The following is a 16,024-nucleotide window of genomic DNA, read 5'->3' as shown; positions in this document are numbered from 1 at the left end:
ACCCAGGACCATTGTTTGCGATGCATCCAAATTTGTGGTGCATGAAAATTAATCACTGGAAAATTAAGAATGCCATCAATTGGGTGCTCTAACTTCAATTCCTAATTCTCTGGTCCATGTCACACAGTTTGCTTTTTATATTCTAACATTGTACAGAAGGTTAATACACGGCCACGTAATAAACCCTTGCATAAATGCCCTAAATCATAGAATTGATAAAGCATTAAAACTATTCACACTTTCTGACTAATGTAACCTTCCAAAAATGTTGAGTTGCCCATCTACAACAATGTATTAACAATTAGGGGCTGAAATTTATTTGTGGACTATTTGAGCAAAATCATAAGCTCACTTTAGGTGACAAGATTTAGAACTTGGTTCAAGTCATGCCCAAGAATTTGTTGCAAGCATGATAAGTGACTGCTTAAAATGGAGGATTTCAATATTAAGATTCTTTGGTTCATGACATAAAGAAAATGCTTACCTAAATTTGCAAATTCTAATTTCGCAGAGGTGAGAACCACTTAGGCTCAAGGAGAATGTGCTTATGTTATGTTGCAAATTCTAATTTAATGGAGCTCAGAACCACTTGACAACAAAATAGTTAAGTAAACTTGGATGATTTTCAAAGCAAATTTCATATTCCCTTCTACACTTTAGAATAAACCATAGCTAATCCACCTGGTACATATAGATTTTGCTATGCGGTTGATTCTATAACTTTCTGCTTCCATTCAATGAGAGTTTAGTTTGGGAAATCCATGTTTCAGGGATAGAGAGCTATTTCTGAGCAGTGATGCCCTTGATTATGCCTTCCCGGCCCCAAGTACAAGAAACACCAGATCACTTCTTATGAAAGGTTGCAATTTAAAATAACTTTACTCAGACACTGGTTATCTTTGAGGTGTCTGCATCGTTAGAATTAATATCATGAAGTAGGATACAACAGATAGTTGAGTAAGAAGCTGATATATATATAGAGTACACTTGTAATGGCATGTTAACATTATCATAGCAATAATGGTGTTACAGGAGGACCAAAGAGTTTGATAAATTCCACAGTTAATAGAAGAGAGAAAAAAAAATGTGGTTAATGTTTATTTCAATATGTAGTTGATGTAAATTGAACAATCTATTTGATTAACTGAACTTTTTTTTCAGGTCCTAACTTCCCTTATAATTTTAAGCACGTTTGTGTTAAATATGTGTTGATCCAAGGTTTTCCCAGGTTGCCACTGTAACTTCAGTGCAAATTCTGGGTATCCTGTAAATAGTGTGTCCACTGAACGTCAGCCTGTTAGAACCCATGTGGCAATTCTTCATACTGTAGTGTAAACCCGGTGCTACATTAACAATATTTAACCTCCAAATCAAAGTAGTGGAAAAACCACAGAGGTAAAGCTCCTTTTGGTTGAATATTCACTCTAAATACTTTACATCCATAGAGCTTAGGGACAGCTTGGTAAGAATTGAGGTTTATGGATCAGGGAGTGTACAAAGTTATTAGTTCATTTATAAGGAAAACGAAAGCTATCAGAACAGACAAACTTACAGTGCTTATTCAACCAGCACTATCCAATCTGAAATGGTGTTTCAAATTGAATGTTAAGAATTTGCATGCTAGATCTGCTCCTTAAGGTATAAAGAATTAAACTAACTGCGTGAACAATCAATAATTGTGCCTTGGAAGATACTGTGTTTGCTAGAATTAAGTGCTGATTGACCGAGTCTACATAAGGGCCAAATCAGCCTTGACTATGCATCATCACATAACAAAGAAAATATTAAGAATTGCAATTATATAACAACTTTAGGGTATGTCAAAGCTTTGTTCAGTTAATTAATTAGTTTTGAATTATGGTTACTCTTGTTACATAGGCAAATGTGGTACCCAATGAAGTACTACCACTCATAATCAATAAGTGGGGTGAATGAGCAGATATCTGTTCTGGATTCATGGATACCTTGACAGGGTATTGCTAGAAGCACCTTACTCTCCTTAACTGAGTATGTTGTATATTCAAAACTAGAAAAACTATGCTGCTAATGCTGAATTGAGAATAAAGGATTGTGAAAATAAGTGGATTAACTAGTACTATTTAACAATGAACATGATACTTATGTAATATTCCTTAGATGATTAATTATAAAGATAGAAACAAACTTCGGTCTAGCTGCTTTAAATGAGACTTAGTGATTAAAGATCACAGAGCCAGTGTTTCTGGTTTCTGTCATCTAATGTAGGATAGCTAAGAGCTGTGCTAACATTGGCTTTGTTACCTGGCCCTCTGAGATACAACTGACTTCTACATGCACCATTCAAAATGGCTACCTAACTGACAAGACAAGGGACGTGAATGTAAGAAGACCAAGAGAGTCACCAGACCCCAACTTTAACATTACTGGCCTACTTCGTTAGCACTTATCAGTCTAGCTTTATACATCCCCGACAGAGATATCATGAAGAACCAGGGATCTGTCAATGTGGAGGAAACTCCACACACTTGATCACTTGTCCTTTTTTCCTGAGCACTGAGGAGTAGGTGTTTTTTTCCTGTGAAGCTCAGGAAAATCAACATTAACAACTCATTGTGTTATTAAATAGTTCATATCTAAATATTGCTTCCATATAAAGGTGCGAATAACACAGATATCAGTAAATATTCCAGAGGACAATGTTAGTAGAATTAGCGATGGTGATGTATATCTTTGGATTAAAATTGATTGCTCTTAAATCACATTTTTCAGGGACCACGTGGAAATCCTGGCAATGCTGGTCCACAGGTAATCATTACAATTAATTAAGTTAGAATACTAATATAACGTAATTTTATGAACTTTATTATCATCTTCATACATTATCATGGTTTACCTGTATTTGCCTATCATGGTTTTCAGGGAGAAGATGGAGAATCTGGAGTCCCTGGTAATGAAGGACCAAAAGGAGTAAGAGGTCGCAGGGTAAGAATTTCCTTTAAATTATTCTCCATTTATTTAATTCAAGTCTCAAAGATTACAAAGTAGTTTTATGTGTGGCATTTTATGTTCTGCTTTATACATACTATTTTACTAAACTTGATTAAAAGCTAAGGAAAGAAAACTTAAAGTCTTTTATTCACTTGCTAGCTTAACAAACTTTAATGGATTCCCCCTTACATCAGCATTGTCCATTAATCTTCTTTGCGTCACAGTTTACTCACACCTTAAGCAAAGCTTATACATCAGAATGGTGTCTAATGGAGGAAGAGGGTGTCTCACCCACCGGCTGGAGAGCTGGCAAGATCCTGGCTTTGCTTCTTTACAGAAAGAGCCAATGAGGTGCTGTATACGGCGGTTGTGGGCCTTCCACAGGATCGAAAGCCCTAAGGTGCAGAAGACTCACCCTCTTCAGTACTCCGCAGCAGCACTGGGGAAGATGGAGCTGTGGTTTTGTTGGATTTGTGAACCATTTAGGCAAGTTCTTGCCTAATTCAGTATCAGTGTGTGAACATCTAGATAAGCTCACTGCTAAGGATATGCATTGATGCCCAGAACAAGAAGTGACTTTTAAACAAATCAAGCAACCAGTGATGACTTCAGCAGTGCTGAGGTGTCAATGACAGTCACCTTTCAGTGTTATGCCAGTGAGACATGGTTTGGAGAAACTCTGTGCAGCAAGGACAGCCAGTTGCATTTGGATCCAGGGCATTAATAGAAGTCGAACTGACAGAGAAAGAACTCTGGCTGTGACCTTTTCTTGAGAGCACTTTAATTAATATTTACTTGAAAAGATAAAATGACCATGCAGTGTGACCACAGCATTCAAACTTCAAAGTATCTTCATCAAACCACTTCTGTCTGCTCCAAGTCTGCAAACAATGTTACTTCTTCTGTAGACGTATCGGACATAGTATACAAAAAAGAGAAACAGATGAACATTGTTGAGTGTGTGACTCCCTCTGAACACATTTACAAATGCTAAGACAAAATGTGGAAAATTCCAGATTCAATGGGAAGCAAAGCTTGACATACTGTGAAAATTATTGACCCAGCAGAGATATTAAATCTGAAAGACAGCCATTTTCTCAAATCAAACGAAACAACAAGTTGCAACTGTCCCACGTGCTGCCAGAAACAAGTCAAAAGAATGACCTGAGAGCCTCAGGGACATATTTGTGTTCTAATAGAATATTGGGCACGCAGACATGAAATAATAGCCTAAAGTGGCATCCTGTACAAAGGAAAAAATATATCATTACCCTTAAGGACATGAGAAAAGAGATGCTGAAGTGCATCCATGCAAGCCATCAAGGTATTGCAGTCTGTGGATGACAGGGGATTTCTCTACTAGCCGTACATCAGCCAGTTCAGTGCTTGTTATGAACTAAGCAAGCTAAGGAACATTTTACGGCACATGATAGTCTAGACAAAACACAGATGATGCTTGACGTAGACATATTCACTCTTGTTACTGTCAACTACTATTTGGGAGTTAGACCAGCTGACATCAATGTCCATCAGTGAGAGTGAGAAATTTTGTTGATTCATAAAACATTGGGAAATTCAACAACATATATCATTTCAACACTATAGCCAGTTGAACGGAAATGCTGAGATGGCAGTGAAAATCACTAAATGTATCATAAAGAAATTGGACAAATCCACCTCAGACTAAGTCAAGAATTTTACCTGCTGAAAACATGGAAAATAGTACAGTCCAAAGACTAATGTCATGTCACTAATGTCATGTCACTGCCCTTCCAAAAGTGAGAAAAATTACTGTAATTGAAATAGGTCTGTGTGATAAAATCAACATAAGATTACAGAAAGCTGAATTTCACTTTGATAAAGCTGCCAAGTCATTGCCAAAGCTGATGATTGGAGAACCAGAGTGCAAATGCTCAACACTCTCATCAAAAGCCTGTGTGACGGCCTGACACTTGTATGGAGCAGTTGCTACTTTACTTGTGCATGGTGAACACGAATGACCAGATACATGATCACAACTGCAAACACCTAGACATGACTAGATAAGCTGTGCCTTCACTGCATACAGCTGACCAGAGAGATCTGATCCCATCACCTAAACAGAGGACAAAATGCCCACCAATTCCACATCAATCATTCTGTAGCAACAGAAATAGATCAGCAGCAACAGTTCCCATGGCAACAGCATTCAACTTGGCATGGCATTCCTCTGAGTTGGATCATCATCCTGTGAATAAGGAGATTCCAGATGAACATCCAAATACAAAGTACACATGGACCATTACTGGAATTGCACAATTTAGAACTAATGTCTGAAATGCACATGCAGAGACTGCCTGAAGTGGAACTATCCAGAATTAACCCACAGTTGAATTCATGGATACACATGTGTATTATTGACCATGTATGTAATTGATAACTTGGATAATCTGTAACTGAAAATGACAGTGCAGGAGAAGTGAGCTGTTTGAAGACCTGCAAGTGTATTAGTTGGCTTGCCTTAGTTGTGTAACCTCTACCTCTGCTCAAAGTTCCTTTGTGTGCAGTCAGTAGCAGCTGTTAAACACACATCAAATGTAACATAGCCTGTCAGATAGTAGCCTCTTAATCTGGCAGGCTGTCACCCAGAAAATAGCAATCAGGTTGTACTGTTAAATTCAGCAGGGCCTAGAGGCAACTCATTCTCCCAGGTTTCATGTCTGTACACTCCGCCTAATACCCAACCACAACTACCCCCTCCAAAAAACAATAACATGCAACCAGCCTCTACCAGACCATCCCAGTTCACATTGGTTCCAATAAATGTAATCATTATCAAGCAGGACATGCAAAGCTAACTGAATGCTGAATTCTGTTGCTAAATCAGCAGAACATAAATTGGAGGTGATGGTGATAGGTTAGGGTTTGAAAGGTATAAGTAAGTTCAAAACAATTTAAGCGAATTTGACAAAGAGATTGTAATACTACAGTACTGAAAGATCAATTTATAACTGATTTCAGAAAGATTCTTTCATGAGAAATGTAATTGATATTTAAATTAGTCTTCTGGAAACAGCAATGGAAATAAAAAATTCACATGCATTTACTTATGTGACAGATGTGATGTTGGCAAGACTGAATTGTTTGGCCTGGATGAATAAGCTAAAATAAACTCCCTGCTCTGTATTTATTCTAAATCTTGGACTTTGGCAATTGTTATCAATGTTTTTTATTAAATTGCTGTTAGTGTTAAAGAGAAAAAGTTACACATCACTGCAGTTCTTTGCTGAACAGCTCAATGTAAAGGAAGGAGGTTTTAACTAGGCATCATGGGTCTCAGATGACCACTTCCAAATGTGATTTTTTAAATTGAACTTCCAATGTTTTTATAAATATTTTGGACTGCAACTTTAGTAGAAAGAAATTAATTCACTGGCTATTCCTGAAACCTCATTCATATTCCATGTCACAGATTTATGAAATATTTAAGGAATATTTGACAATTTTAAAATGAAGTGCATTAGTAAGTTATAGTCATAACTGATGTTTCATTGTAGATTTTTAAAATAATTATCACTGATATTTATTGTTGATGAAGTTTCAAGTGAAATAATGTGATGTTTTTGTAATATCAGGGTAACGCTGGCCCTCTTGGTGATCCTGGTGAGTCAGGCTCAATTGGACATCCTGGAGAAATGGTAAGATACGTTCTACAAAATGAGCAGACCAATCACAATAATCATCAACGTGCAAACTGAGTTCTGGTTAGTGCCACAACACATCAAATAAGATGTGCTTCACCTGTAATAAGAGTCCTTAGTACCATTCTAAGTACTATTATTTACTTATCTGTGCTACTTGACTCTGTGATCTGCCTGTATTGTTCGCAAGACGAAGCTTTTCACTGTGCCTCAGTATGTGTGACAATGAATTCAATTCAATTCAATTCAATTCAGTCACAACATTGATTTTTGATTGTTATTCTTTCTCTGTGGTTTTGTTTTTTCAGCAACCTAAGCACATAAATCAAAACACTTATAAAGACCAATGTCAGTAATAATGCCAAAATTACTTCTAGTATTTCACTCATGTTCTGCCCAAGTACAGGTCCTTGATTCAGCTCATTGTCTTTTGATGTTTCAGCATGAACTGTTTTCTTAGCAACTTTTTTGTCATCAGTAGTTGGCATTACCTTCCAGTCTCAGTCCAGGGTGAGGAGGCAAGTCCTGAGTGTACCTTAGCAGAAATAGGACTTATACCAATAGTATGAGTTTTTATTCTGAATCACATGCAATCTGTCCAGGCAACTGAGGCAACTGGCCCCCATTTCCCATACTCATCGCAAGTTAAATCTAACTGCAAAACTAAATAATCTACATTTTGAAAGTTTGATAGTAGCCCTCCTCTTTGGTCTGTTAGATGCAATATTGGTTGCATTGACAAATGTTACTTTCTGTCTACTGTTTCGCTTTATTTGTTGTGCCTAGATTTTCGGTTCATCAACATTTTACACCTCCAGATCTTGGTATTAGAAAAGGCCTTGCTGAATACTGAAGGGCATTTATGAAGCAAAAATGATTCCTAAACTGAGTGACAGTGACACTAGTCTGGTTGCTGCTGCTTTCTGAGAGGCTGGCACTGTCTTATAAGGTGCTTCCAGCTTAGTCTGTAGCGCATGGCCCTGGACAAGGCACCAAAATTATGTTTTGATCTGGTTAGAGACCAATAACTTTTTGTTTTACATAGAGAAATTTTGAGATCCCAGATACATACTAAAAGAATAAATACAGATGATTTATCATTTTCAACAAATTTCACTATACACACTAGTAGATTAAAACAAGTTATGTTACAATTTAAACTCTCACATCCAGAATTAATATGAGCTAAATATGAGTTGATAGATAAACTGTGAACGAACACCCCACGGTATACAAAAAGCCACAGATACTTCAATGCGGATCGCACAGATTCCTCAGCCATCTGATAATTAAAAATGACATTGTGGACCACCAAATCTCATTAAAATGTTGCCTGCTTCAAAAGGGATGCCAATTCTTCACTCTTGAAGATCTAGCTTTGAAAGTGCTTCGAAAGTCAATCTATCAGCAACCACCTCAATAACTGCTCACATCCTGGTTGTTCGATCTCTTCCCCGAGATTGTATTTCTGAGGTTGCTCACTGAGACTTAACTCATCGACATTGGTTGCCAAGCAAAACGTTCCAACCCAAGTAATACCATGAGCCAACAGTTAGCCCACGTAGATAAAGGAATAGCCAGAGAAGGAAATACACTTTGTAAGTAACTTGATTGGAGTACCTGAGTGAGAGAAGCATCTCAGTTATTTCAGATATGTATTTATAACTTATATTTGGAAGTTTAGTAAACGCTGTGAAGCTTATATCATGGAGATCAAAAACCTGGAATCATCTATGTTACAGTTATCTATACTTTTCAAGCATTAAATTAGATAGACTGGGTTCATAGATGATTAAGGGATCATTTGATCCTTTAAACTTGGAATTTTGAAAGAATTAATTGTGTGAATAGATAGAAACTGATGTGCAAACAAGAGGATGTGGCCTTACTATCAGAGATAAGCCAAACCGTAGTTGAATTGTGGAATTCCCTCTAACATAAAGTAGTCGATGCTAATTCAATTAATAATTTTGAACCTAATGTTAATGAAATGCCAAGAGGATCAAGAGCAGTGAAGCCAATGCAGATACATTGAATTGGGATATACATCATCCATGGTAACATTAAATGACAGAACAGGCTTGAGGATCTACATGGCCTATTCCAGTTCCAATATTCCTCAATCTTAACACTTTATTTAACATTTGCTTTGAAAGAAAATAGCATGTAAGGGTGTAGTGATTGGATCCAGGTGGATCTTGTTGATTATGAGATCCTTGATTGGTGTTGCTAACCTGGACAAATCAGGGAGTTCTAGCTGATAGATATAAACAGAGGATTAAAATAAAAAAAATTAAAAAAAATAAAACAGGGGTCTGCCCTTCTCTTCACTAAAAGAAAGAAAAAAAATAAAAAAAAATTAAAAAAAAATAAACAGAGGATTCAATGTCTCCTGTCTTTCAGGGACTGACTCCAAGCCAGCTGACCACAACCAGTGTACTATGCGCATGTAAATGAGGTAAAAACAATGACTGCAGATGCTGGAAACCAGATTCTGGATTAGTGGTGCTGGAAGAGCACAGCAGTTCAGGCAGCATCCAAATAGCTTCGAAATCGACGTTTCGGGCAAAAGCCCTTCATCAGGAATAAAGGCAGTGAGCCTGAAGCGTGGAGAGATAAGCTAGAGGAGGGTGGGGGTGGGGAGAAAGCAGCATAGAGTACAATGGGTGAGTGGGGGAGGGGATGAAGGTAATAGGTCAAGGAGGAGAGGGTGGAGTGGATAGGTGGAAAAGAAGATAGGCAGGTAGGACAAGTCCGGGCAAGTCAAGGGGACAGTTACTGAGCTGGAAGTTTAGAACTAGGGTGAGGTGGGGGAAGGGGAAATGAGGAAACTGTTGAAGTCTACATTGATGCCCTGCGGTTGAAGTGTTCCAAGGTGGAAGATGAGGCGTTCTTCCTCCAGGCGTCTGGTGGTGAGGGAGCGGCGGTGAAGGAGGCCCAGGACCTCCATGTCCTCGGCAGAGTGGGAGGGGGAGTTGAAATGTTGGGCCACGGGGTGGTTTGGTTGATTGGTGCGGATGTCCCGGAGATGTTCCCTAAAGCGCTCTGCTAGGAGGCGCCCAGTCTCCCCAATGTAGAGGAGACCACATCGGGAGCAACGGATACAATAAATGATATTAGTGGATGTGCAAGTAAAACTTTGATGGATGTGGAAGGCTACTTTATGGCCTTGGATAGAGTTGAGGGAGGAGGTGTGGACGTAGATTTTACAGTTCCTGTGGTGGCAGGGGAAAGTGCCAGGATTGGAGGGTGGGTTGTTTGGGGGCATGGACCTGACCAGGTAGTCACGGAGAGAACGGTCTTTGCGGAAGGCGGAAAGGGGTGGGGAGGGAAATATATCCCTGGTAGTGGGGTCTGTTTGGAGGAGGCGGAAATGTCGGCGGATGATTTGGTTTATGCGAAGGTTTGTAGGGTGGAAGGTGAGCACCAGGGGCGTTCTGTCCTTGTTACGGTTGGAGGGGTGGGGTCTGAGGGTGGAGGTGCGGGATGTGGACGAGATGCATTGGAGGGCAACTTTAACCACGTGGGAAGGGAATTTGCGGTCTCTAAAGAAGGAGGCCATCTGGTGTGTTCTGTGGTGAAACTGGTCCTCCTGGGAACAGATCCGGTGGAGGCGGAGGAATTGGGATGGCATTTTTGCAAGAGGTAGGGTGGGAAGAGGTGTAATGCAGGTAGCTGTGGGAGTCGGTGGGTTTGTAAAAAATGTCAGTGTCAAATCGGTCGTCATTAATGGAGATGGAGAGGTCCAGGAAGGGGAGGGCATGTAAATGAGGGGCAACTGAGTGATGGGATGTCGGCCTCTGTGCACTTATTTTTAAAAAATGAACATTTATATTTAAGTCAATTTTAATTGCATTTCCTATGGCTCAGTAAGTTTATAAGTGAATAATTGAGTCATACATCCAATAAATGTTCAAGATTTAATAATAATTGGGTTTTGCGACTTAGATGTTCTCAGCTGAGGCACCAATAGGAATACTTCTATCTCACTGTGTTAAGAAGCAAAAAAAAATCCTAATCGAGGGTCCTGTCTGAAAGATTGACTCTCCTGCTCCTCTGATGCTGCTTGACCTGTTGACCTTTTTCCAGCTGTACATTTTATCGATACCCAAATATCTGCTCCTGCTTACATTCTAGTGATTCCCATGAAACCATAGATACTAGGTGAAGTTAAGACCAGATTCAGCTGTTATGTTCATTGTGCTCAATGAGTCGAGATTGTGTTGCTGGAAAAGCACAACAGGTCAGTCAGCATTCAAGGAGCAGGAGAGTCAACATTTCTTATTATTCCTGATGAAGGAGTTATGCCCGAAACGTCGATTCTTCTGCTCCTCCGATGCTGCCTGACCTGCTGTGCTTTTCCAGCACTACGCTCTCGACTTTAATCTTCAGCATCTGCAGTCCTCACTTTCTCCTTCTGCTCATTGAACTTGTTTAAAAAAATAGAGTTCACCACAGGTGGAAGGTGGTCATGACACAATATTATGAAAAAAATGACAATAGTTCCAAGAGAAAAAGGGAGACAGCATTAATAACACTGAAAAAGTTGTATTTTTGAACAAGATTTATTTTTTCTGTATTTCAGGGCCAGCAAGGACCACAAGGTCGTGCACTGGAAACGGTAAGCTGTATATGTAAAAGATAACTGTGTATCAAATTGAAGGTTTTTTTCTCTAAAGTTTGTTTTTAAATTTTAGCCATCTCATTTTCCTTGCAGTCTTGTGGCCTTATTGCGTATATACGAGAGAGCTGTCGTAAGTAACAACTGTTTATATTTACTTCTTCTCAGTGTTTTAAGCTCCAGTCTCACAATAAATTTGGAAAATTTGAGGAAGATATTGTATTTGAAGGTTTTCAAGGGAATGTGAAATCAAATTATATTTCTTTAGATTGTAAAGACAGTATAATTTTATTTTATTTGCGAGTGTGGACTGAAATAGTAAATGGACTGTTTGAAAATTAAAGGAAGGATTGACTACACTTTTTAAAAGCAAATTATTGAAGTTTATTGTAAATTATGTTCACACTACTGCTTTGGTCAAGCAGTGGGGGAGTCTGTTTGTAGTTGGGCCAGCACCAGGGTGTGTGTGCAAATTGAAAGCACACCAGCAACAGATTGCTGGTTAATACATGGAGTTGTGACTAATTAGGAATGACGAAGGCCATTAGTGTAATGACAACTGACTTTTGTTGAGCTGAGCAGCTTGTGAGGGTGTATAATACTGGCAGAAGCTTTTGGACTGCTGTAAAAGACATATAATGTGGTTTTCCTCCAGTTAAAAAAATGTAAAATCTGAAGAAAATTATTTTCGCTCACCAGTCACTTTAAGCTATGTCTGTTAACAAATATCTAAGAAACTTTGTAGTTTCTTAAACATAATAATGACTTCTCTTCTGTGAAGAATTGCAAAGAACAGAAAATCGAGGAAAGCAAAGAGATTATTTATGCAAACCCTGTGGATTGGAACCATTTAACTGCTTCCCTAGTTTTCTCACTCCAACGATATCTCCAATGACCTTTTTGTCTTTTTGTTTCTGTATGTGTATGCTGTTGGAGAGAGTTCATAAGGGCGTTACATATGATGGCAATTGTATTCTCTTTAACAGTTACTACACTGGGTGTTATCTCAGTTTTAATGGATAATGTCACAAAATCGTGTCAAGGAATTTTATAAAAGCGAGTTTATTGTTTGGACAGAAACAGAAGCAGTTGTAATACTTTCACAAGGTATTATAATTTGTAATTAATATCCTAATGTAGAAATTGGTCCTAGCTGGCTCATCTGGGGTTTGCTGAAAAATGAGCAGCACAGATTATTAAGTGAGTAGAAACATTTAGCTTGCAGACAGATTTTGTTTCCTGTGAACACTTCAGTCACCATCTAATTCCAAATTAAGCACCAAAGCTAATCGCTGCATCTCTACCTATCCAGCAGAAATCAATTTAACACAGATATGGATTCCTGTGATCTCCCACACTTTGTGATTCAGATACTGAATGTTTTAACCAGCAAAACTAATGAAGGACCTTTGGGCATGACTCTCTTTGCTATTGTGGAGTCAAAGAATCAGAGAAGAGAAGAAGCCATCAAAATGTTGAAACACGAAAAAAGCTGAAGCTTTCTCTTCAAATTGCATGCTTTCTACAGCATCTTCTTTAGTAAGGAGAAAATACTACATTTTGTGGACTGTTGTCAGTGATCAATAGATCAAATCAAGTTTGAAATGCAATTTGGGGTTTGTTTTTATATCCAGAAAGTAGATAACTTGCCTTTGCATCACGTTTTCTCAAAATACTCGACGATAAACTGATGAAATACAACAGAAACAAACATAAAGGAATGGCAACCTCAAAGCTAAACTCAAGCAACCTTCCAGTTTGTACCATTGTGTCTACCAGCCCTTCCTCCTCATCAACCTCAATACTAATAATTGATTGAAGTGTTCAATCCCACCACTTTTCAAAAAGACTGAAATACCGTTCTTAAGATGATGGACTATCCAACCACAGCTTTGTAAACCAAAAAATATCCTTCGTGGTAGCATAACTAAAACCTTCCTGAGACTTTGCATTCTCACATATTTAGGTTAAATTAAGCTACATACCATTTGAAAAATGTAAAAACCAAAAGAACTGCAGATGCTGTAAATCCGAAACAAAAACTGAAGTTGCTCTTCTGAGGATGGGTCACTAGACCCTGAAACATTAACTCTGATGTTTCTTCTGAAATGCTGCCAGACTTGCTGAGCTTTTCCAGCAACTTCTGTTTTTGCATAAGTAAAATGTTTTTTTAGATACCAATAGTTAGCCGATTGATTATTTTAGTGGTTTAAATGAACAGATAATAATAAAAATTGGAAATTCAGTCATTAATTTCACTTTTCTTTTCTTCTTTAGCTTGTTGTTCACAAAGTAAGTAATCACTATAGAGCTTTGCAAATTAAAACATTTGCCAATTCTTTGAATTCTGACCCTTGCTTGTTTGAATACATGACACTTATAAAGGTTTTGCTTCTCTGCGTTGTTCCAGGAAGAGGAGAATGCCCGGCATACCCCACAGAGTTGGCATTTGCTCTGGACATGTCCGCAGATGTTACACCAGCAATATTTAAACGAATGAAGAGCATTGTAAATAATTTTGTCGAGGATATTAACATCGCTGAAAGCAACTGTCCCACTGGGGCTCGTGTCGCAGTGCTGACCTACAGTAATGTCGCAAAGCCTTTCATTCGATTTTCCGCCTTTAAGAAGAAACAGTCACTGCTGAAAGAATTAGATGCACTGGAACACGAAAGATCGAGTGACAGACGGAATATTGGCAACGCCATGGAATTTGTTGCAAGCAATACATTTAAACGAGTACGAAACGGCGTCCTTGTGAAGAAAATAGCTGTCTTTATCACGAACGGAGGATCACAGGACGCTGAGGTCTTACCTGCAGCTGCCTCTCAGCTCAGTGCTTTCGGCATCACTCCAGTTATCATTTCGTTTAAGAACATCCCAGAAGTAGAACAAGCTTTTCCAGTGAGTAAAATTATTATATACACATATGCTTTTAGCACACTCTTTGCTGCTTTGAAAATGTAAAAATTTGTTCGGCAGAATGTAAGATGAGTTAGAATCAGAATTATAAATGAGAATAGGGACATAATTTTATGGCAGTGTTTCTAGGGTGGCACCACAAGTCTGGCAGCTCCATGGAGCATTAGTTGGCTGGAGGTGGGGCATATTCTCCTCACTCTGGTGGATGTCAGATTGGCTAGTAGTCCCAGCACTGTCACTCAAGGTGATAGGACAGCTGGGACTATACATAATCCATGCTTCTAAGTGCCAGCAGCCTCGTGCCAGGTATATGTGGTGGTATCGCAGCAGTGACTGGTGGGGACACAGTCAGATTGGAAAAGCCAGGATGGTAAGGAGCACACAATCCAGACCTGTGGAGAAGGAGTGTGCCCACAATCAGGAAAGGAGCCCAATGACAAAGGGGCTCTCCCTTTTCCCACACAATGCCTGTGTGCAGGCTAACCTGCAGGGCTTCCCCTCCATCCTTGACTTCCTCCCAGTGACCTCAGAATTGCATCTGCACAGGAAGTGGCCCTCATTGGCCATTAATTGACCACTTAAGGGCCTTAATTGCAGTGAGGCTGCCCTAGACTTTGCCTGCTCTCTGTAAAATTTCAGACAGTTTGGAGGTGGTTGGATAGGGGAATGTCACAGTTCCCCTGCCTGCAAACCCACGGCAGCTACCCATACAATTCTATATTTAATTTTCAAGATTTATTTCATAAAACCTCTGACACATTCAGACTGTGTGTAAATTGGGAAAGTTTTAGTTCTACATATATCTCTGATGTGCTGCATATTGCTTTTTCTTAAAAAAAATCATTTTGGAGATTATATGTCTGGAAGAATAGATCTTAAATTAGTTTAAAAGTACATTTCAAGTCACTAGCATGCAAAATGTAGAACTTGTGTTGCTGCTTAGCAACTGAATAATCTACACTACACATTCAAGAAGCATCAAAACATACAAACTAAATGCAAGTTTAGATTTCCTACTGTTTTAGTTCTAGCTGCTCATTCACTGTAGGCAAAGGAAGTATTGTGTAAATGTTAAAAACATCAACATATAAACGTGCAAACATTTATAAGGTCTCAATGGGATCAAAGTCGTGTGGGAATAATGGATAATGTTTAGGGTTAGGAGAGAGCTATTTATACCCTTTTTTATAAAGAAAACTAAAAAGAGAAATATAAGATAATGTTTCCAAGCATTTAACTTTTTTTAAAACTCTTCTGGCCCAGGATCTAGTTCATGACAGGCTTCCCAGTTGCCAGAGTGAACCAGTTCAGCCTACAGGTTAAAAATGTAGATCCATCACATTTAAAATAGGATCCTGCTTCTTTCCAATGGGCATTCTGCTCTTTGGGTGAAAATAAGTTAATATTGGCATTATGTCCAAAGAAAACGCTGGAGAAACTCAGCCCGTCTGGCAGCCTCTGTGGAGAGAGAAACAGAGTTAACGTTTCGAGTCAGCTATGACTCTTGTTCAGTATGGTTCATAATGTTGGAAAACAGCTTCTGCCAGGTGGGGGCAATTGTGATTGGAGATCATATTTCAATTGCAAAATTTATATGGTTACATTTACAATCATTAAGATTTTTTAATTTTGATTTTCTTTACATTTTTTTTCACAAGGATGCGGTAGTTGTATTACCAAGACAGCAACAACGATCCCAAGAACTGTTAAAGCAAGTCTTTTTATGTACACTTTGCTATGGTATGACTTTAAGTTTTTGAAGCCCTTAATTATGCATGCCTTTTAATAATACAGTTGAGGCTTAGGCAAATATATTGCTTTATGGAGTGAATTC

The 16,024-nt window shown here is 38.6% G+C and overlaps 1 protein-coding gene across 3 annotated transcripts in view; it reads left to right on the top strand.

The window, feature by feature from the left end:
- LOC140464959 (collagen alpha-6(VI) chain-like) overlaps window positions 1–16,024 on the top strand; it is a 141,132-nt gene that overhangs the window by 102,958 nt on the left and 22,150 nt on the right. For all 3 annotated transcript variants that reach the window (XM_072560632.1, XM_072560631.1, XM_072560630.1), the window contains exons 28-35: window positions 2,749–2,784; window positions 2,899–2,961; window positions 6,582–6,644; window positions 11,233–11,268; window positions 11,365–11,401; window positions 13,546–13,560; window positions 13,679–14,172; window positions 15,849–15,930. In XM_072560632.1, coding sequence (XP_072416733.1) covers window positions 2,749–2,784; window positions 2,899–2,961; window positions 6,582–6,644; window positions 11,233–11,268; window positions 11,365–11,401; window positions 13,546–13,560; window positions 13,679–14,172; window positions 15,849–15,930 — 826 coding nt within the window. The remainder of the gene's footprint in view (window positions 1–2,748; window positions 2,785–2,898; window positions 2,962–6,581; window positions 6,645–11,232; window positions 11,269–11,364; window positions 11,402–13,545; window positions 13,561–13,678; window positions 14,173–15,848; window positions 15,931–16,024) is intronic.

This window comes from Chiloscyllium punctatum, chromosome 41 (genome assembly GCF_047496795.1).
Source record: "Chiloscyllium punctatum isolate Juve2018m chromosome 41, sChiPun1.3, whole genome shotgun sequence".
NCBI classification, from domain to species: Eukaryota; Metazoa; Chordata; class Chondrichthyes; order Orectolobiformes; family Hemiscylliidae; genus Chiloscyllium; species Chiloscyllium punctatum.
The sequence above is the reverse complement of the archived record's forward strand: the minus strand, read 5'-3'. Positions and strand labels throughout refer to the sequence as shown.